Below are 24,549 nucleotides of genomic sequence, written 5' to 3'. Positions count from 1 at the left end.
AGTTAGTGAATAAGGATAGCGTAAATATCATAACTTCTGCCCCAAGCCAATACACTGCTCTCAAAACTTCAACAAACACTTCATATGAAGCTGAAAGAGGGTCTACACATGACTTACAGGGTCACCTGCAGCTGCTCTACAATTTCTTACCTCTGAGCATGGTGTACATGTCATCTTGCCTAAGACTGGCCAACGATAATGAGCGTTCATGCAATCTTGTACACAATCGTGGTGTTGGTGTCCGTCTGTAAAAATACAATTGATACAACACCTAAACTGAAAATCCCTTGTCCATAAGCAGCATTGTGCATCAACAATGTTCACACTTGGCAAAAGAGTAATGAGAAATCATTGTAGGTCATATGACCGTTACAGTCAGTACAAGTGAATGAGAAAACTTGTAATATATCACACATTCCAAAGGTGCAGAACTGTCATAAGTGTTCATAATATCAGACACCATCAGTAACATTAATAGTAGAGGACAAAGATAAAAAATAGTAATATTCTGATATGTCCAGAATGCTGGAAATACATAGGTCAATGTCATCAACACAGTGTAGGAAATAACATGGTGAAGTAACTGAAAGCAATATCAGTGGGTTGTTGCTGCACAAAGAAACACAACAAATTCCAATGAAATCACAGGGAAATCATATGCTGAAACTATGTCATCCAATTAAATATTAACTGATTACAGATGGCTCAATGAATGAACATGAAACTTACACAGGTCAGTCATAGGGTCTTTGGGAAATACAGTAACCATCTTGTAAAAAATTTTATCATATATTTCAGACTCATATCCCACAAATAATATCCTTACTAGTTTTGAGTATAATTAAGTCAGCACCAGGTGATTCAAGTATGTTACACAGCTGTCCCATAACTGACAACCCCATAACTCATTAATGCTAAGAATTTTTTAAAATATGCAATCTCCAATGCTCTTTTGTTGTTTAATATTCTGAAAATTTCACCAGAATAACTCCAAGGAGCTCTCAGGGGCTGTATATTCAAGATGTAACTTGAACTAAAATTGGCACTTGGCACCTCGATGGCCCATCAAAGAGGAAGGAGGAGGATTTAAATAATGAAACTAATTAAACCATAACATTTTTATACAGTATTTAGGATTTTCAAACATTTCACAATTAATGTTTCAGAGGCCAACCTAAATGTAATTAGCATTGAATTGTTGTTCTTTAGGGAACTGGACCCCATGCCCTATATTAAATGAAATCTTTTTTGGCCATGGTTAATATCATAAGATAATCACATACATTAATGGGCATGGTTGTCAAGAATGGATATATTACACCTGTCAAGGCATTACATTGCTTGGTGTGACTGTAATCCATTTTCTGCTGAAACAGACATAAAAGTTGGCAGTTTCATTCTTACAGGAGTGTAAGCACATTAAATGGTCAGGTACAGCATAAAATTCATTAACAGACTGTAGTAATTGTCTCATATGAACAAGGTGACAGTCATAAGAACCCCGTACATAGCAGCTTTACATAGGTCTAAAACATACTTGGCAGAATCAGGCGGTGCTTGGGGATTTCTAGCTGGTTAAATTAGTGTAACTCACTCAGTCTGTTTGTTCAGTTTTTCAGTTTCTTCAGTTTTCCAACAATGGAAGAAGTAGCAATGCTTTAATGTTGTCATCCTCTACTTGCTTGTATAGACCTTTCTTCCCAAAAGAACATTCAATACAGTATTTCAAATATCCACTTGCCTTAACTAATGGCCTAATTTAGCAGTAGTAAACTGGTGTTTGACACTGACTGTGTTCTGTGATTATGATTTTGTAATGTGGTGCTAAATATAGTAGACAGCAAGGTTCTTACAAAATTAACTAGAAATGAACAATGTAGGAAAAGACAGATTACTACTTACCATAAAGATAGCACATTAAGTTGCTGACAGGCACAATTAAAAGGCGCTTACACTAAAGCTTTTGGCCACAGGATTCTTCAGGACAAGAAAGAGAAACACACCACGCATTCAAACAAACAAGTACACCTCACACACATGACTGCCAACTCAGACCAGAATGCAACTTTCACGTGGAATAGAAGCAGCAATCTGGAGGGGTTGGAAAATGGGAAGGGATAGTAGTGAACAGGTGACAAGTGGGGAGAGAGAGGAGCACTGCCTGGCAGAGCCATCTGGATCCTCCCCTTTATCAGCAGCTTTTCTGAACTGTGCAGATGGGAGTTAGTCTTACAACAGATCTCTGCTTCCATAATTATCCCGGCCTCAACCTACAGTAGCACACTGTCCCCATACCCTCCACTCCACAGTTTTCAACCCCTTTTTGTCCTATCACCTTCTCCCCATTCTCGTCTCCCACCCTCTTTTTTTGCCATCCTCTGCCAACGTACCCACCCATCTTTCTCTGTTCCTCTCCTTTTTTGCTCCGTTTTTCTTTCCTGACACAGTGCCAGTGGGCAGTGTAGTCCCTGCACCTACACACACTGCCAGGCAGTGCTCCTCTCTCCTCCCACACATACACTGCCATCCCCCAACCCCCACCCCACCCACCCACCCAACTGCCCACCCAGTTTGCTACTTCCATTCCACGTGAAAGTTGCATTCTGGTCTGAGCTGCCACAGTTTGGTTCACAGACATGTGAGTGAATGTGCTTGTTTGTTTGAATGAATGGTGAATGTTTCTCTTTCAGTTCTGATGAAGGCTTTGGTCAAAAGCCTATGTGTAAGTGTCTGCAACTTAATGTGTCATCTTTACAGTAAATAGCACTCTTTTTCTAAATTGTTGATATTCCAACCTGGAGTTTCCATTGTTTGATTTAACTAGAAATGAACATGGCTAAAATAATAAAAATGTGTACACTGAAAACATGAAAATTTATTTAGAATGCTGTTTGCTGTCTCACTGAGTCACATTTCTCTGTCACAGATGCAAACTTAAAACAGACATTCTAAAAATATCAAACATTCTTTGCTAAAAAATACACTGTTAAATAAGATTAGGATAATTAGTGAAAGGTAAAACTATAAGTTAAGACACAATAGATGATTGATCCCTTATGAAACAATTGGACAAGCCAGGTAATTCAGAAACATGCTGAAATTTCCATTTTAACAGTTTAGGAAAGGGGTACGATGTTACACAAAACTAAAATGTGAAGCTATCTGATGCATGTATGGTTTAAGTTTCAATACTTCCTGTGAAATGTGTTTTGTGCAGCACAAAATATTGACAGTCCTGAGTCTCTATATGGTTCAAATGGCTCTGAGCACTATGGGACTTAACAGCTATGGTCATCAGTCCCCTAGTCTCTATATGTTTCAGACCCATATGTACACTAAGATCAGTTGGGATGACAGAGCTTTTGCCCCTCTTATTCTCACGAGTGTGTGTATTGCAACTGAAGATAACATAACTGAACTTAGCATATGTACCTTATGTTTAATTGAAATTTGATTTCTCCTGTTTCAATATGTAAATGTGCAATTATGTGCATTTAAAGAGGCACAACATATTATCTCCGGGTAACTGTGGACAAAGCCTTGCATAGCTTGATAGCTGCATAATGGCTATGAGAATAAGGAGCCCCGCACATCAGTCTTTACTAAGGACATTATATTATTAACAGAAGCAGCAATAACAGTCAGCTATATGTTGTGGGACATAACTCTGTTCATAATGTCTAACAGGGTTAACAAGGAAATTGATAAGTGAGGAAGGGCCTTTTAAAGAAGGGGAGTTCAAAATGGCTCTGAGCACTATGGGACTTAACAGCTGTGGTCATCAGTCCCCTAGAACTTAGAACTACTTAAACCTAACCAACCTAAGGACACCACACACATCCATGCCCGAGGCAGGAGTCGAACCTGCGACCGTAGCAGTCGCGCGGTTCCGGACTGCGCGCCTAGAACCGCGAGACCACCGCGGCCGGCAAAGAAGGGGAGTAATTTGCCAAATCCTTACTCTGTAAGAAGACATTTTGCTTCCATGTGGTGTCATAAGCCTTCTCTGGAATATTAATTGAAACTAAAATTTACTGTAACTAGGTGGATTTATGTTATTTAACAGAACAAGCACGTGTTGTCTGTACAACTTCTGAGTAATCTGTGGCACTTTTGATTGCATATGTGAATAGCAACGTAAATGTAATACCTTTGACAACTGAAAGGTGGGCAGCTATGTCTTGAACCACCTCAACATCATCTAAGGGCTATGCCGTGTCACTGCAATGATTCTCGCCTATTTCGTGCTGTCCTCATTTCCTGATGATTTTGGAACTTTGTTATTTCCTTTCCAATTTATCAACTTTTTTTTTCTTTGCCTTCCCTTGGTCTTCTTTATTTATGTTAAACTCATACTGTGTCTCAATACATCCCACAACAAGACCACACCGTTTAGTTGTTACAGTTCTTTTTCCAACTTATTTCCTGCAGGTTCTGTTATTAATGTGTCTAAATAATCAAATTTTTCATCTTCTTCAATTTATTTATTTCCATTTGGACATCAGGTGACCACCCCATTTTGATTTGCTTTGGTTTCTGGCTATTACTTTTTAGTCGAAACTTTTTCATAACTGCTGAAAATGTGTGAAGTATATGTTGTATATGTTATTATGTATCAGATACTCAGGCAATATCAGCTGCAAATCTTACAAAGTCAATTGAAAGACCATTCTCTTCAACTTCTGATGTTTTTCCTTTTAAGATACTCAGAGATCTTTTCATGGAGGAGTTAAACAAATATGGGGATAATGAGCATCCTTGTCTTAAATCCTTCTCTAATTTTGGCTTTCCATTCTTCTCCATTAATATCTATTCTTACACTTTGGTTTTTATATATGCTTAGTATTGTTCTTGAACATTGGAAAATCCAAGATGGAATGTAACAATACTATAAAAAGGAAAGTTGTTGCTATAAGTGAATGGCAACTTTTCTTTTCATAATATTCATTATATTGTTCTATATTATCAGTCTAAATGTGTATCTTTCAAGATATCAAAGGGTTCTTCCAGCTACGTATCCCTATTTACTTTTAATGTTCTCTCTAAGAAACATCTACGCTATGATGGCTTCTCTGGTCCTAATTTCTGGCCTGGACAGTGCAGAAGACATGGGCTATCAACCTGGACTGTGACTGAATATTTACTGGCATGATCAGAATGACCTGAATGACAGTAAAATTTTAGTGTGGAAGGATATGGGATATCATTAAGTTATTTCCTAAGTATAGTAACCACGAGGGTACAGAGAATAATTTTTACATAAGAGATAATAGAAATCTGAAGTCGAGATCTACAAGGATATGAGAGAGGAGGCCCAGGTCAAGATCCAGCAAAAACCACACAGTATGAAGAAAGGGATGAAAATGGGACCATGAAATATCTGTCGGGACACTAGACACTACTAACAACACAGAATTTAGAACATAAAAAAATTATCAACCTGTGTGAAACTAGATGTAAAGACAAGGTAATTTCAACAGTGACTTAATGACAATACTGTACAGTGGCACAGCAGTAATGTGGGGGGAGGCGTCTAATGTTACGAACACACGTCATGTAGACTATAAAAATAACAAGTGACAAGGATAATGTACCCATAATGGGAGATTTCAGAGGCATACTAGGGAGTAATATTGGAAGAGGGGAAGCTGGGAGATTTGGCTTAGCAATAACTAATAACAGATGAGACCACTTACTTGAGTTTTGTGAGAAACATAACATAATGACAACAAAAACAACCTTCAAAATGAATAAAGGAGGAGATGCACATAGAAAGATCCAGATGCAAACAGGATTCAAATTGAGTTTATATTAGTGAAGATAAGGTATATAAAGTAAATAAAGTCTAGCCATAGCTACCCAGTAATAGATGTAGACAGTGATTTTTTCTTATCAAAAAGATGGAGTATTGAAAGAGTCAAAGAGACAGCAGTAAGAAGGGAGTATCAACAAGAACAAACTCTCTTAACAATATGAATATGAATATGAAGATGAAGATGGTATCTGTTCTTTTGGACATGTCTGGAAGAACAGATACCATCGGTGACCATGCAGCTCTCTAGAATGAAATGATAATTAAATCAAGAACCCAAGCTGACGACAGGCACTACAAAGTAGTGTGTGGACATTAAGTTGGGAATGTGGGGCTCGCAGCAAGTATGCTAGGGATACATCCCTGCAGTCACACTATCCTCTGTGCCCTCAGTGACTCAGATGGATAGAGTGTCTGCCATGTAAGCAGAAGATCCTGGGTTCGAGTCCCGGTAGGGACACTCATTTTCAACTGTCCCCGTTGAGGTATATCAACGCCTGTCAGCAGCTTAGGGTCTTGATTTAATTGCCATTTCCCTTAAAAATAGTAGATGAAATACCGATAAACACTGAATATAGAAAATTATGGATGATGGACATAATTACAAAGTTGATTCAACAAAAAGAAACCCAAGTACATCAAGAAAGATAGAGAGTCATAAAGAACAAAATATAAAAATGGATAAATGAAGTTGTGGAGATATAGGAACAGATGTAAAAATGGAAAGAGTGGTAAAGCATTCAGAAAGATTAAGGAATTACAACTCAAGACAAGGACAATATCATTGTGGTATGAGACACACAAGGAAACATATTATGAATGCAGATGAAATAGTCAACAGAAGGAGGGAATATCTTTAAGAAATTTATGGAGGACAAATAGGCCCTCCAGTTATGAAAATGGAGTTTGAATCAGCACTGAAAGAACTTAGACTAAACAAAACTCTACATCTTGAACCTGTTAAACTGAAGTTGCAGTAAGGCAACTTTCTGCCCATGAGTTGTTAGTATTTTATTTCTCTCTTCATTTTCTCAAAGTGAGGACTTTGCAGCGTCTGGAGGAGATGTGTTGAGAGGGCTTCTGACAACACAAGGTAGGGTTTGAATGATGTCCTGTTTCTTGAATAGATCTTTAAGGATTTTTGACTTCAGTGTTTCTGTTTCAGTGATGATGATGTTAGTGAACTTCACTGTATACTACTCAAGTTACCTTGGATGCTGGCTTTCTGAATATCAGAGCAGATCGAAGATTGGTGATCATCTACCTCTATGTTGACTATCTGCCTTATGGCCTTGAGATCTCGAACTACTTCTTGTTCACAGGACATTCACAGCTCCATAGAGCATGAGAAATTTACACAAACTTGAAGTGAGCTGATACCTACCAACCATTCTATGAGCCTTCTTGCTACATCATGTAGATGTTGCCTAGTGCTTATATCATAGTATAACATACGCATACTGCTGGGATTTAAAGCACTATTGTGGGTAGGTATGCACTACAAATCCTCTCTTACTGCCCCCACATGCTTCACTTGTGGTATCAAAGGCATCTCAGTTGATCACAGCTATGTGGGGGAGGGCACTTTTGAACCTCTTGCCAGTATGCCAGGGTTGAGCTTGTTCTTCCTTTCTTCACTTTTCTCTGAGGGAGACATTCAGTAAGGACATGAAACTGATGTAGATGATACTACTAAACATAACTTTGTGTCAGTGTATCAGCATTCACGAATATTTGTTACAATCAAGAACCTCACTCTCTTTGTATACAACTTGGCACTGCCAAATAACTTACAGCATTCAAAGTTACGTATAACTCATTATTAAGTGTACATATTGTAATTAAACTTATTAATGTGTTACCTGTGTCTGATTGTGCTTACTGGCCATCTCCACTATTCACACAATCACTGTTAATGTACATGAAATTACAATATATACAATATATTAAGTAGTAACAGATAAAAAATGAAATGTTTATGAACATGAAAAAAGTCAATCAATAAGTTTAAGTAAACGCAATCGACAACAGAGCAAGAATCAGCTTAATTTTTCAAGGAGCTCCTCGACAGAATAGGAGTGACCCATGAGGAAACTCTTCAGTTTCAATTTGTAAGTGCATGGATTACTGCTAAGATTTTGGAGTTTGAGTGGTACCTTATTGAAAATGGATGCAGCAGTATACTGCACACCTTTCTGCACAAGAGTTAAGGAAGTCTGATACAAATGCAGGTTTGATTTCTGTCAAGTACTAACTGAGTGAAAGCTGCTTATTCTTGGGAATAAGCTAATATTGTTAACAAGAAATGACAGTAAGGAAAATAGATATTGAGAGGCCAATGTCAAAATACCCAGACTAGTGAATATGGGTCAACAAGAGGTTCATGAACTTACACCACTTATTGCCTGAACTGCCCGTTTCTGAGCCAAAAATATCCTTTTAGAATGGTGTAACTACCAAAATATAATACCATGTGATATAATCAAAAGAAAATAAGCAAAGTAGACTAATTTTCATGTCAGACAATCACACACTTCAGATAACGTTCAAATAGTAAAAATGGTAGCATTAAGTCTTTGTACGATAGGCTGAATGTGGACTTTCCATGACAGTTTACTATCTATCTGAACACCAAGAAATTTGAACTGTTCAGTTTCACTAATCATATGCCCATTCTGTGAAATTAAAATTTCAGGTTTTGTTGAATTGTGTGTTGGAAACCATAAAAACTGAGTCTTACTGTGATTTAGTAGTTTATTTTCTACAAGCCATGAACTTAGGCCATGAACTGCACTATTTGAAACTGAGCCAATGTTGTACACATCCTTTACTACCAAGCAAACAGAAATATTTTAGAGTTACCCATAACACTAGAGGCATATTATATATAAATAAGGAACAGGAAGGAGTGGCCCCAGCACTGATCCCTCAGGCACCCCCCACCCCCCTCCCACTTGACCGTACCCACTCATACCCCACATCACAGCCATTCTCACCATTTTGAAGAATGACCTTTTGCTGCCTGTTGCTGAAGTAAGAGGTAAACCAATTGTGAGCTACTCCCCGTATTCCATAGTGGTCCAGCTTCTGGAGCAACATTTTGTGATCAACACAATCAACTTTAATTTCCACCAAGGTACATGGCCACTGACAAATATATGAAGAATGTTTTGACTGTCTTTTGTCAAGTTCACAGAATAAACATTCAGAAGCCCTGATTACTTATCGTCAGTCAGTACAGATTTTTTAGTTGGCCATTTGCAATGAGCTACTAGAATGAATAGTATTTTTCAATTAAATTTAGCATAGCAGGAATATGTTATTGACATATTGACATATTTCCAAAAATTTACATGCAGAATGACTGAACACTGCTACAGTGGATATGGATGGTTGATAGCTAATCTAGAAATGGATGACATGGCACTGTGTGACACACTGAAAGTGTAGGGTAGTCAAAAAATTAAAAATAATCAGTCCTGCTTCATTAACAAGAAAAGCAGAGGAAAGGCTTCCCTTTAACATCTGCTACTGTTCTATTGTCAAATTATGAAGCACACCTTATTACTATGTGGCTAATTGAACACATACGCCACATGCACCACAAATATGTGGATCCTCTTATTACAGTAAAAAGGCAGAGAAAAACATTATATACATGATGGTGCAGTGCTACCTCATCTTATTTCTTCGAGTGGAAGGAAATATTATGGCGATAAAGCTGATTCACCAGCTGCAGTTCTCTCTCTCTCTCTCTCTCTCTCTCTCTCTCTCTCTTTTCCCCCCGGCATGTCCATGGCAAGGTTCCTCGACTACTATGTCAGCTCCATCAGTTTCCTGTATTTTGATCCACCAATGTATCTATAATGATGATATTTTTTTTTTCATTGCTTTTCTCACATGGGACAGGAATCAAGAACAAATGAATCATTTTCTCTACTGGATTTATCTCTTGAAGATTCACAAGCTGTTTTGCATCACAAACTGATGATTTGCCTGGCAGATAAATCCTGAAGAAATGGTCAAGGGAAAGAAATGACAAGCAAAGAGAGACCCAAGAAGGTAATTCCTGGTGAACAGTGAAGGAGCAGATAACTAAAGTACATATTACATAATGCCCATGCTAATATTAACATGAACTGTTTATTCTTAAAGTGATTACTATTTAAATATGTAGTGACTAAGATGAAACATTTTATAAAGATTCTTCATTGATTTAAAAGGAATGCTCTGACCTGTGTTGCCAAAACCTAATTGGGCTGAACTGAATTGTATTGTAATTGACCTTCATGTCTACAAAAGTGGCATAAGCACAAGGCATTGGGCAAGTCAATTTGCATATGTACAGGTAAAGGTCATTTCCATTCACACATATTTAAAATTACAAATAATACACTTCATACATTTAAATAATCGTCAATGGAGTAGAAAAATTGAGGTTTTGACCTCACTGTTTGCTTTTATGCTCTTTAGAAGTTAGTTATGACATCTAACTACAATATGGAAAGTACCTTTCTGACATAAGGATTTCTTGCTTTGGATCAAATGTACATTTTTATTTTCTCCGGTAATAGTAATCATGAGTACCAGAGTTTTTTGCAATCTGCTGTTCTTACAAAAAGGTACGGCCAAACTTTCAGGAAACATTCCTCACACGCAAATAAAGAAAAGATGTTATGTGGGTATGTGTCCGGAAATGCTTAATTTCCACGTTAGAGCTCATTTTAGTTTCGTCAGTATGTACTGTACTTCCTCAATTCACCGCCAGTTGGCCCAATTGAAGGAAGGTAATGTTGACTTTGGTGCTTGTGTTGACATGTGACTCATTGCTCTACAGTACTAGCATCAAGCACATCAGTACGTAGCATCAACAGGTTAGTGTTCATCACGAACGTGGTTTTGCAGTCAGTGCAATGTTTACAAATGCAGAGTTGGCAGATGCCCATTTGGCCATGGCACGGTACATTTGTCTCGAGACAGATTTCCAGAACGAAGGTGTCCCGACAGGAAGACGTTCGAAGCAATTGATCGGCATCTTAGGAAGCACGGAACATTCCAGCCTATGACTCGCAACTGGGGAAGACCTAGAACGACAAGGACACTTGCAATGGACGAGGCAATTCTTTGTGCAGTTGACGATAACCCTAATGTCAGCGTCACAGAAGTTGCTGCTGTACAAGGTAATGTTGACCACGTCACTGTATGGAGAGTGCTACGCGAGAACCAATTGTTTCCGTACCATGTACAGCGTGTGCAGGCACTATCAGCAGCTGATTGGCCTCCACGAGTACACTTCTGCGAATGGTTCATCCAACAATGTGTCAATCCTCATTTCAGTGCAAATGTTCTCTTTACGTATGAAGCTTCATTCCAACGTGATCAAATTGTAAATTTTTACAATCAACATGTGTGGGCTGACGAGAATCCGCATGCAATTGTGCAATCATGTCATCAACACAGATTTTCTGTGAATGTTTGGGCAGGCATTGTTGATGATGTCTTGATTGGGCCCCATGTTCTTCCACCTACGCTCAATGGAGCACGTTATCATGATTTCATACGGGATACTCTACATGTGGTGCTAGAACATGTGCCTTTACAAGTACGACACAACATGTGGTTCATGCACGATGGAGCTCCTGCACATTTCAGTCGAAGTGTTTGTACGCTTCTCAACAACAGATTCGGTGACCGATGGATTGGTAGAGGCGGACATATTCCATGGCCTCCACACTCTCCTGACCTCAACCCTCTGACTTTCATTTATGGGGGCATTTGAAAGCTCTTGTCTACACAACCCGGTACCAAATGTAGAGACTCTTCGTGCTTGTATTGTGGACGGCTGTGATACAATACACCATTCTCCAGGGCTGCATCAGTGCATCAGGGATTCCATGCGATAGAGGGTGGATGCATGTATCCTCACTAACAAAAGACATTTTGAACATTTCCTGTAACAAAGTGTTTGAAGTCACGCTGGTACATTCTGTTGCTGTGTGTTTCCATTCCATGATTAATGTGATTTGAAGAGAAGTAATAAACTGAGCTGTAACATGGAAAGTAAGCGTTTCCGGACACATGTCGACATAACATATTTTCTTTCTTTGTGTGTGAGGAATGTTTCCTGAAAGTTTGGCCGTACCTTTTTGTAACACCTTGTATAAAAGAACATACAATTAAGGTCAATATTTGACAGCCATATGAATAGCAAATAGACTCCATTGTTTTTGGTTGGTTGTTTTGGGGAAGGAGACCAGACAGCGTGGTCATCGGTCTTATCGGATTAGGGAAGGATGGGGAAGGAAGTCGGCCGTGCCCTTTCAGAGGAACCATCCCGGCATTTGCCTGGAGTGATTTAGGGAAATCACGGAAAACCTAAATCAGGATGGCCGGACGCGGGATTGAACCGTCGTCCTCCCGAATGCGAGTCCAGTGTCTAACCACTGCGCCACCTCGCTCGGTGACTCCATTGTTTTTATATAGAACTGGACAGCAGTTGGGAATGAGTCTGACCTAATGTTTACATGTTTTCAGGAATGCCATTCATATTTAATTGATATTTACTCTGAGGAGATGAAAACTGATAGCTTACTAGAGACCGAAAATTAAAGGAAATGATGATGACAGACCTGGAACTGCAGTGATGTGTTCAAAATAATTTTCTGTGTTAATGTTCTATAAGGTGCCACCACCTTGGTATATGATTGTATCATGATAAATATGAAGTATCTCTACTTCAGGGTAAGTTTGATACAAAGCTGACAGTAAATGAGAATTTCTGTGACATGGCCAAGAATCTACAAAGAAAATCGATTTCATACCACAAAATTAACAATTAAAAATAATCCAAAGTTTCCAGCTGATTTCAAAAGACAACAAGTGATGTAACTATCATGTAATCATTGCTGGAGACTTTTATCATCCAACAATTGATTGGAAAATTATAGTTTTGTTACTGGTGGACATACAAGACAGCTTGTGAACCATTGCTATGAGACTTCTCTGAAAACCACATAGAACAGATAGTTCAGAATCCCACTCATGATCGAAAGATATTACATCTAATGGCAACAAATAGACCTGATCTCATTGTGGATGTCTACATCGAAACTGGTATCAGTGACCATGATGTAGTTGTGGCAACAATTATTACCAAAGTACAAAGGACAACTACTCTAAATGGGAAGGTATATATGGTAAGTAATCTAGATAAAAAGCAGTAGTGACATATCTCAATGAGGAACTTGAAACTATTAGCGCAGAACAGAAACATGTAGACAGACTATGACTCAAGTTTAAAAGAATACTTGACCATGCACTGGATAGATACGTACCCAAGAGAATAGAGAATAGGTCATAGTAGGAGGGACCTACCGTGGTGTATAGTCACTGCAAAGAAAATTCTAAAAAAACAAGACCTACTGCATAACAGGTGTAAAACAAAGTAGAGGGCTATAGATACAGAAATGCTGAATGAAATACACTTGGCCGTCAAGACAGCAGTGCATGAAGCTTTCAATGACTACCGAAGCAGACTACTGTGATATGGTCTTTCACAAAACCCAAAGAAATTCTGGTTGTATGTAAAGGCTGTTACCAACACCAAAGTCAGTGCTTAATCACTTGCAAATGATACAGGAACTGAAATGACATGAATGAAATAAGTGTTAGTGTCAGTGATGTTGAGCAACAACTGAAATCATAAAAAAAGGTCTAGGGCCTAATGGAACTCCTATCAGATTATATACTGAATTTGTGGCTGAGTTAGTCCTTCTCCTAACTATAATCTATCATACACCCTTCAAACAAAAAACCATGCCCACTAGTTGGATGAAAGCACAGGTCACATCCATTCACAATATGGGTAGTGGAAGTGATCCACAAAACTACAGTCCAATATCCTTGACATCAATTTGTTTAACAATCTTAGAACATATTTTGAGCTCAAAGATAATTAGGTATCTTGAGCAGAATGACCTCTGTAATGTCAACCAGCATGGCTTCCATAAACATCAATCATACGAAACCCAATTTGCACTTTTCTCACATTACATATTGAGAGCTTTGGATTATTATTTGCTGTTAAATTTTTTTATAAATGTAAAAACATGGGATCTAGAATATGTATGTGCTATATGACTGTATTATACCATATATATAAAATGATGGACCCACAGTATAGAATTACTGCAATTAAATGTCCTTTAATTTAGGTACATAGATTATGTATGCCTCATAAAATCCATTTAGTTTACAGTATCTAAAATTTTGTAACTATGATGTTAATTTCCAGAAATGTTGTGGCTAAAATTTATTAGTTATCTTGGCAATACTATAGTTAGAATCAGCAAATATGTACTTGAGCTTACTCCATAGATGTACATCATAAGCTGCTAAATAAATAAATACATAAAAGCCAGTCAGGTAGAGGCAGTATTTCTTAATTTCTGAAAAACATTTGACTCACTACCACATCTACACTTATTGTCAAAGTATGATCATGTGTGGGTATCAAGTGAAATTTGTGACTAGAGTGATGATTTTTTGGTAAGGAGAATGCAGCTTGTTATCTTGATGGAGAGTCATTGTCAGATGCAAAAGTAACTTCAGGTGTGCCCCAGGAAAGTTTATTGGGACCCTTGCTGTTCATTTTGTACATTAATGATCCTATGGACACTGTGAACAGTAATCTCAGACTTTTTGCTGACGATGCAGTTATCTACAGTGAATTACTGTCTGAATGAAGGTGCATAAATACTCAGTCAGATCTTGAAAGATTTCAAAGTGGTGTAGATTGGCAATGTGCTTGAAAGTTCAGAAATCTAAAATTCTGCATTTCACAAAATTAAAAAACAGTATCCTATGACTATAATATCAATGAGTCACAGGTAGAGTTGGCCAACTCCTACAAATACCTGGGTTTAACTCTTTGTAGACACATGAAATGGAATGAGCACATAGACTCAGTCATGAATAAAGCAGGTGGTAGACTTAATTTTGTTTGTAGAATACTGGGAAAAATGCTGTCAGACTACAAATGAGATTGCTTACAAATCATTTGTGTGAACAGGTCTGGAATATTGATCAAGTGTGTGGGACTCATATCAAATAGCACTAACAGGTTATATTGAATGTGTATAGAGAAGAGCAGCACAGTTGAAACTGAACCGGCAGACTCTTGAAGATAGATGTAAACTATCCTGAGAAAGGTTACTGACACAGTTTCAAGAACCAACTTCAAATGATGAGTTTGGTAATACCATACAACCCTCTGTCTATCACTCACATAGGGATCATGAGGAAAAGATTATATTAATTACAGCTCACACAGAAACATTTACACAGTCATTCTTGCCACACTCAGTATGAGAATGGAATGGAAAGAAACCCTCTGCCATGCAATTCACAGTGGTTTTCAGAGTATGGCTGTAGATGTATGTGTAGGTGTAAAAATATCCAGAGAAAGCAAAATAGGTGCTGGTGAACAGCTACCTCATACCAGTACTGACCTATGGTATTGAAGCATGCAGCCCCACAAAGAGAGAGCCAAAGACCACGCATCAGAGATGAAATTCCTTAGATCCACCTTCCAGAAGACCAAAATGGATAAGTTAAGCAATGTGGGGATAAGGAAGAACACTGGACTCAAGCCATCCATTTTAGACCAAATCAGCACATCCAGACTACAGTGGTACTGGCATGCAATGAAGTTGCAGCCAACAAGAACCGCCCAAAAAAATCAGGAAAGAAAAGTGGAAGGAAAACATCCTGTAGGAAGACCCAGAAACCACTGGGTAGATAAGGTCAAGGAAGACATCACGTCAGAGGAAGGACAATGGATATTGATCTCCATGACAGGTTATACATGGACAGAAGGAAATGGAAGTGGTTTATTAACAGATTAGAACTGTACAATGTTGTTGTTGTTGTTGTTGTTGTTGTTGATGTTGATGATAAAATACTTATTACTGAATATAAGGAAATAATTCTTTACAGAAACTCAATACAACAGTATCAAGATCTCATTATTGCCTTAAGTTTTATTCTTAGAGTCCAGAACACATATATTTGCATATCTAAATGCAATTAGCATACCTGCTGATAGAATTATTTGTTGGCTTATAACAGGTAGTATAGGATTTATTCGTTTCTAGGCCCAGCAATTTGAGACTGCGTTGAAATGCTGACAAAAAGTCCTGTATTTCTTCATCCTCATCTGTTTTCTCAAATGTTACACGTTTCTTTGGTTCACAGCTTCTGGCACGTACTCTTCTATTATTTCTCCTGTATTGAAACAGACACAAAAAAATCAGTTAATCTTCTATGAACGCTCACAAACATAGCCTCAAACTGCTGAATGATAGCTAGGTTGATGAGACATTCATGAGACTGAAGCATCTCAGCAAGTTTGAGAGACCATAAGGCATTGAGAAATAAGTGTTCATTGCTCATGAGACAACAATAAATTAAAGTAACATACATTAGTCAAAGAGTAAGTACGATGCTACTCACAACCAATACTGTATGGTGTAAGTGCACTATATCTACCGATGCTAAGTTCTTTGATAACCTGGCAGAGACAGTCATCGGGCATTGTAGTGTTGACAATGCATGGCCTTTAAGTCTAATGTCCTGAAGTGGACTGACAGCCACAACCTCTTTTACAGAAATGTTCTTGGAAGGTCTTGGTATTTCAAATGGGTCTAAAATAACACACACTATCTTTGCACTTCCATCAGGCTGATACATTTAGCAGCAGTTTAAAAAACAAGAAATAATTTGATGCAAATGCTTGATATAGCATTTACACAGGGTGATGTTTACCACTATAATTCAAGCAGATAAAATGCCAGAAAACTTCAACCATAAGGCATCACTTCCTCCAGAAACATCCATATCATATAGTGTTGCCAGTTCATGTAGGAGCTCGGTCCATCGAGCAGACCTAGTATCCATGGCTGCCAGCCTGTGGCCAGAGTTCACGTGAAAGACTGAACAATGAGTAATAATAATAATAATTATTATAATAATTATAATAACAGCTTCATTCAACATTGAATGGTACACTGCACATGTACAAAGAAACAGTAATGATTAAAGTTATTTTTACAATACACAAGACACGTTCTTTTACAACAAAATTACAATAAGATGTTTACTGATTTCTATTCACATAATTTCTCAAAGCATTTGTTGTTCTTCATACAAGTATGGTACTCTTGTAATGTGTAGAAAGGGTGTTTTACTAAAAATTTCTTAAGCTGATGTTTCAGTTTAATTGTAGGAAGAGCCATGACTGCACTAGGCAGTGCATTAGCTGATTTCATACCTGCATACTGAGGCCCCTTTTCGTAAAGTGCTGTTCTGTGGCTGCCAGAGTAAAATCTTTCTTTGTTTCTAGTATTGTACTGGTGGAAATCTGAATAAGTGTTTGGGTGCAGTCTTTTCACAAGCAATATGGCTTTTAGAATGTATGTGTTTATAACAATTAACACCTCTGTTTTTGGAAACAAGTTGCAACAAGATTCCCTATATTTTGCTCCACAGACTATTCTCACACCCCTTTTTTGAAGAATGAGTAGCTTATCTAGATTAGCTTTGGTTATTGCCCCCTAAATTTCAATACCGTAGTTCAAGTGAGAGGAGAAAAGAGCATGGCATGCAGTCTTTAGGACTACAGTGTCTCTACAGAACTTGCTAATAGTACTGATTGCAAATATATTTTTTGACAACTTAGTTGCTAGGGAGTCAATATGTGTGTCCCATTTCAGGTTGCTTTGGATTGTTACGCCAAGGAATTTTACACTAGACTCTTTCTTTACCAATTTGTTGCCAATGTATAATTTAATTTCATTATTCAAACTACTTTTCTTAAACTCCATCAAACATGTTTTACTGGTGCTTACATTTAAGTGGCTTTCATTAAAAAACTGAACAATTTCTTTTGTCACATTATTACACTCAGCCTCTAGTTCATTACATGATTCCTTTTTACACACAATGGACATGTCATCGGCATACAGAACAATTTTGGAATTTATAGTACAGTATTTAATATCATTTACATAGATCAAGAACAGAAGGGGGCGCAACACCGAGCCCTGGGACACGCCATATTTTATGCAAGTGATCTCTGATTTGTAGACACCATTTTCCATTTTAAGTAGAACAAACTGTTTTCTACTGCTCATATAAAACTTTATTACGTCATAAGCAGCGCCTCTAATGCCCATGTTCCATAGCTTGTCTAATAGGATGTCAACATTCACACAATCAAAGGCTTTTTCCAGGTCTAGGTATACATCTGCCACATGTTCCTGGGTTTCAATACCCCCTAACACCTCTTCAATTAGTTGAGCAGCTGCAGTGCTAGTTGATTTACCTTTTAGGAATCCATTTTGATTTTCAAACATCAGGTTGTGTTTGTTAAGAAAGTTTATAATCCTGTTATATATAGCTTTCTCAACTATTTTGGAAAAGACAGGAAGGAATGAGACTGGTCTGTAGTTTTCTATTTTGTTGTTGTCACCTTTCTTAAAAATGGGTGTTACCTGTGCTATTTTTAGTCTGTCTGGAAAGGTGCCTGATTCTATTATACTGTTGACTGCTACAGACAGAGGTACAGAGACATTTTGGCTACAGGCTTTTAAAACATTAATATTTAGGCCATCATCCCCAGCTGAATTAGAGGGTTTTAGAGACCTAATGATGCCCATTATTTCTGCACAGTTTTTGGGGGCTAGGTATATACTATGGTCACATGTATTACCTTTAAAACTGTAATGCATGTTTTTATGTTTGTCATTTATGGCTTCCCTTATGGGAGAAAAATATTCATTAAAAATATATACAATTTCCAATTGGTCTTTTATGAGCATACCATTGTGGTTAATAGTAAAGTCCATACAGGACCTGTCACTGCAGTATCCAAAACTGTTTATGATTGCCCAGATGCCAGCAGTTACGTTTGTGAGTTTTGAAGCTTATTTGCAACATAGTTGCTCCTGGTCTGTGTGAGTAAGTCCTTATAGTGTGCTTGATATATTTTGAAGGCTTCCATTAGCTCAGGAATTTCTCTATTATTCAGCATTGCACTGTGGAGTAGTCTTAATTTTTTCCTCGCTTCAGTGACATTACTATTTACCCAAATATTTTTGTTTATATTTTTTGTTTGTTTCTTTTTTGTGATTACAATTGGGCATGTGGTATCAAAGCAGTAATAGAAGTCAGCAGCAAAGCTATCATATGAAAAGCTATTATTTTCAAACCATTTTATTTGTGCTAGCAAGCAGTTTAGTCTGTTTATGTTGTCATTATACATTATTGTTTTAGTTACGAACTATTGCTTTGTGGTGACAGTGGGGGCCTCATGGAGCTCCAATTTAAGCTGTACTGCATGGTAATCTGAGATGGCATTTTAAAACTGATGCACTGTGGGATAGGTGGGTCATGTTTGTTATTATGTTGTCAAGACATGTTTTACTATTGCCAATTTCTCTAGTGGGTTCCCGAATGAGTGGGGTCAGGTTAAATTCATCACACAGGTGATGTAACTTTTTGGTGCTGATATCATTTGTTAATAAATCTATATTTATATCCCCTGGAACTATAATATTTACAGGACCATTTGGCCCAGAAAATGTTGTGTCTATATATACAAGCAAGTCAGAAAGATTTAAGAAAACGGTATCTGTATTTGCTGCAGGTGGCCTGTAAACACCAATAACTGTTATGTTATCTCTATCCCATTTTAGGTTTATTGCAGCAAATTCTGAGACTCCTTCCAAGCAGAAGGCACTCACATCAACAACATCAAAATTACTTTCATTTACAGTGAAAATTGCTACACCTCCCCCTGTCTTGTCTTTTCTACTGAAGGCTGTGCAGAATTTCATACACAGTGGTTGACTAATGCTAATCAGAGCTTCATTGTACCAATGTTCAGTTACAACTAATATATCGGGTTTGTCAATCCGTGAAATTACATCTAGATCATTATGCTTATTTCTAAGACTACCAAGATTCTGGTGTATGATTTTAAGGCTGAGTTTTACCTGCTGGACCTTAGAAGATAATTTTGGACTAGTGATGAGGCCAGCAGGCTTTACAAGTTTCCCTGGCTTGCCAGCGGTGGCTGGTGTTGTGGCAGATTTTGTTGAGGTGGGTTGTACCGCCCCATGGCAATGGACTTCTTTTCATCATTTTGTGAACAAGTAGTGAGTAGTCATGTTAACACCTCAAAAAATTCAGTATGCAACGACAAAACTTGGTGATACTGTTAGTGTTTCACTACATATTTACCCTTCAATGTGACATGTATCTCCCAATGGGAGAGACCTCAGTTGTAGGAGTTTGAAGTTTGGCTGTTCAGGAAACAGTTCACCTCAGAAATCAACTCATTGTCATTCTGGAAATGCAAGCCATGCAATGGAAAGACAAAAAGAGACATGAGGTGTCACATCAAAAGAATACAGAGGGAGGAAGGAGGGTGAGCCAATATTAGATAGCCCAAATATGTTAGAGAGTGTGTGTGTGTGTGTGTGTGTGTGTGTGTGTGTGTGTGTGTGTGTGTGTGTGTGTGTGGCCCTTGCTCCTTTTTCTGGGGGGAGGGGGGGGGGGGGGAAGACGGGGGAGGGGGGGATATCTAGTGATAGACAACACAGCATTTGTCTATGATTATTGGCTAGCTTATGAAGTCATCTTGGTTGGCTTGGCACAGGTGTAACATTTCTGCTGCTGTGCATATTCTGTACCTTTCTTTCAATGCCTCTGATCAGTTGCAGAACACAGCAGAAAGTAGCCTTTGTCATGTACAAAATGTCATGCAAGATGCTGAAAACTGATCAGCGACTAATTTTCAGTTTTTCCATTATCACCTCTCGTAATCCTGCCAGAACTAGAAATGCATAGATCAGTATACACTAGGCTCTATCTGGCAAATCCTTGGACCTATCGGTGCTGAATTAATGGAAGTGCCAATTACTGAGTGTCTTAAACTTAGTGTAAACACACAGGGATTATACTTTATTAAATCCAAAGATACATTCATTTTCATAGAAAACTTAGTCTTTGAGTGTGTCCAAAATTTCTAACTGTCACAATGACAATATCCAATGACAGTATTCTGTATGACGTAATGGCTTTGCAAGCATTAAATCTGTACTGCATGTATTTGATTGTTGTATAATGCACTCTGGGAAGATGTCTACAGCTGCAGCACCGGCAGTGTGAGGTATAATGTGTTCTCTTCCCCTGTGCCCTATTCTTCATCACTTTAATGATAACTTTCCTTTAAACTTTTAATTCTCTCTTCAGCTGTTAAGATTTGTCCATAAACAGTTGATGGTGGTGATGATAATGATGATGATGATGATGTCAGTTTGTGGGGTGCTCAACATCGTGGTCATCAGCGCCCATACAAGTTCCAGTCTTTCCATTTCTGGCCTCGCCATTATCCAATTGATGATGAGGACAACACAAACACTCAGTCCCTGGGTAAAGAAAATTGCCTACCCGCCAGGAATTGAACCCAGGACCTCGTGATCCAGAGGCAGAAACACTAGCCCCTAGACCACAAGCTGCAGACCATAAACAGTTGCTCATTCAACGCTGTACTCAGCGGCAATGGCTTTCGGCAAAGAACCTCAGTTCAACTTATCTCTAACTTCCAGTGCTTGAGGCCTAGCATAATGTGTTCCTCTTAGGAGCCATCATACTGAATCATAAAGAAAGCCACAATTCCAAACATGTATAGCATTCTTTAACATTATAATTATCTAACAACACTGTTGTGCATAACAGTTCATTATTGTGTGTGTTCTCTGCTTGAGTGACTAGAGGCTGGATGTAGGGTGGATTACTGAGGGTGAGATCAGTGAGAGTTTAGTGTAATTACAGATATGTCAAATGGGGTCATTAGGTGGAGTGCAGAATTGTACACCTGCTGGTACCAGTACACATGAAGCATGGTTTGTATTCGAGTGCTTCCTGGCCTGACAAAGTTACAGTGTTCTAACATTTGACTTAGTCATTAAATCTCCAGAATACTTTAATTGCAAAAAGATGTCCACCTCTAAAAGGATTTGTTTGTGTTTGGTCCAAGAAGAATCAGGATCTATTATTTTCTGTGATTTATTTGTACATTTTGTTCAATAAAACCTGTGTTACTGAAGAAGCAGGCTTACAACAGCCTCATCTGTGACATGGCAGTTTTCGAGCACCAGGGCCTCCACTCCTCTCATTATTCCTGGTACTTCATAAAAAGATGGTCTGCCATTTCTTTTTTCAGACTTGTTCCAGCTCCTGCACTACAGGGTGCTAAAAAAGTGTTGAATATTTTGAGGGGTGGTAGTACCCAAAAAAGTCTGGTAAACAAGGGTTCTAAAATGCATACCTTAAAAGCTGTGAACACTTGTCCATCTTTGACAGAGCAAAATGCATCTCTTCCACTGCAAGCTCTTTCCTTTTATGTTTTGGGAGGAGACGTATGGACCAACACAAGAAAAAAATATCCCGTAAACATGAGCTCTAAAATGCTCCCCTTCAGAGCTATAAGGACTTGCACTTGTTAAATAGAAGAGATGTGTTTCATGGTATTGAAGATGAACAATTGCTCATAGCTCTTACAGTATGCATTTAGAGCTCATGTTTACTGGATATTTTTACCCATATTGGTCCCTACTACCTCCTCCCAAAATATGGAAAGCAAAGAGCTTGAAGAAGAAGAGAGATTTTTCATAGTATCTATGATGAACAAGTGCTCATAGCTCTTAAGGTATACATTTTGGAGCCTATACTTACTAGACTTTTTTTCTTGTATTGGTAGGTACTAACACCTCCAAACAACCCGTATGTGATGGTTCATTTGCTGTACACTTCCACTAACTTGGCATGAATTGTTGCAACGTTGTCCCCCTTCAAAAGCACAAAATGTATTACCACACAATACTCCACTTTATCAGTGAGCTGTGCCATTTTTTTTCTCCTCTAGTGGTGTGCTACAGTACTAAGGCATGAGGACTTCAGTGTGCAGGAGGACTGCAGACATAAACCTGTATTTATGAACAAATTAACTGTGTAACTTTTACTTTTTATAATGCAATAGTCAAAACTTTGTGACTGCCCCTTGTATCAGCAACGAATACCATGAAGCAATAAATGTACTGTGAAGAGTGTATGAATTGCAGGGTTCTTAAGAGGTCTCTGCAACATTTGCAGTTATCTATTGTGAGGGAGGAACTGTATGGCTTAGAACTTTAGCAGCATGGAAAGCAGCACAGAACCATGATCAGCCACAGCCTGTCAATGCTTCTGCCTACACAGCAACATCAGGAGAAGCTGCCACCCACTTCTGCAAGCTGTTGGCTGAGCCTGGAACAGTGACTGACTACCACATCATAACAGCCAAGCCAAGGTCATTAGCCAGTGTTCCAGAGGTTTCTAATTGACGCAGAAACATGGCTCTCCCAGAAACTCAGCCCTGGGCAGAGGTTTTTACACCCACAGGTCCAGTCTGTCATCATCAGTACAGATCGGACATACTATGATGCATAGCCTGTGCTAGCCATCACTGAACTTATGACATAGCCACAACTGCCATCTCAGGGCCATGAACCAACAACTGCCCTTTAATTGTCTGAGCCAGGGCAGCCAGCAAGCTGGGCTGCCTTCATGGTGCAGCCAATGAATTGAGTTCCAATCAGCTCCTAACCTTGGGGGACCACTGCTGCTCTCCAGCAGTTCTGTGTTCATCATCCAGATAGCCCTGCTGGGCATGCCTACCCAACCCTGGCTACTGGCTATCTCATGCTGCCGGTGTGTCTGTATCAGCATGGTAGGGTCCAAGAGATGTCACCTGCTGCTTACTCATATACTGCTCTATGTTTACATATGACTGTTAATAAAGAGTTCTGGCAACAAACTGGCTGCCTGCATTGTCTGTACCTCTACCAACCTCCAGCAGAGCGCCACTCATCCATACCTTCCTGATATCTCTTCTAATGAATAAATACTTTATTTACTTTAGATTCTTGACCCCAGAACATTATTACATAAGATGACAGAGAAAGAAAAATGAAAGTCAGTTAACACCCTTGTCTTTTTGTCAGGAAAACGAGATATCCTTCTCAGTGTAAAACATGCAAAATTGAGCTGCTTAATTAGTTTATCCATATGTGGACTACATTTTGAGGTCTCAGGTCTGCTGCCAAATTACACTTTTATAAATGTAATTTGGTGGCTGACCCAAGAATCATTTACTGAACGTATCAAACAGGAATGCCTGAAAAATTACATTTCGAATTTGTTATCAAGCTGGACCACAAGATACTTTACACAGTGTATATCATTTGGTCTACTTCTATTTCTGGTACTGACAGGTAATCTTTGCACTCTTGCACCTGCGTATGAATCTTCATGAGATTAACATTTAAATGGTTTCCTGTGAACCAGTTACTGGCCAATTCAATCATTACCTGGGCTGCATCTTGTGAGGTATAGTATGAGACTTCATTTAGTAAGTGTATGTCTTGAGAAAATTTTAGTTTTTGAAATCTTCTTTAAGGTCACTGGAAGATCATTAATTTAGGTTACGGACATAAATGGATCAAATACCAGTGTGGAGTCCACATGTATCCACTCATTCTGAGCTTAGTTTTATTATTGTGACAGTCTGTTAATGTGACCCTCTTCTCTCTTTTATGAAGGTAAGTCTCTAATAATCCACAATGGATCCATAA

At 38.4% G+C, this 24,549-nt stretch overlaps 1 protein-coding gene across 3 annotated transcripts in view; it reads right to left on the bottom strand.

Moving 5' to 3' along the window:
- The window catches only part of LOC124620577 (protein maph-9-like), a 153,171-nt gene that overhangs the window by 116,135 nt on the left and 12,487 nt on the right, over positions 1-24,549 (bottom strand). For all 3 annotated transcript variants that reach the window (XR_006980195.1, XM_047147080.1, XM_047147079.1), the window contains exons 2-3: positions 15,908-16,096; positions 151-245 (exon numbers count right to left, since the gene is read on the bottom strand). Coding sequence is in view for 2 of the 3 variants with exons in the window: in XM_047147080.1 (XP_047003036.1) it covers positions 151-245; positions 15,908-16,096 (284 nt within the window). In the remaining variant the exon portion in view is untranslated. The remainder of the gene's footprint in view (positions 1-150; positions 246-15,907; positions 16,097-24,549) is intronic.

This window comes from Schistocerca americana, chromosome 1, assembly GCF_021461395.2.
Source record: "Schistocerca americana isolate TAMUIC-IGC-003095 chromosome 1, iqSchAmer2.1, whole genome shotgun sequence".
Classification (NCBI taxonomy): domain Eukaryota; kingdom Metazoa; phylum Arthropoda; class Insecta; order Orthoptera; family Acrididae; genus Schistocerca; species Schistocerca americana.
Note: the sequence above shows the minus strand (reverse complement) of the source record. Positions and strands in the feature narration are given on the sequence as shown.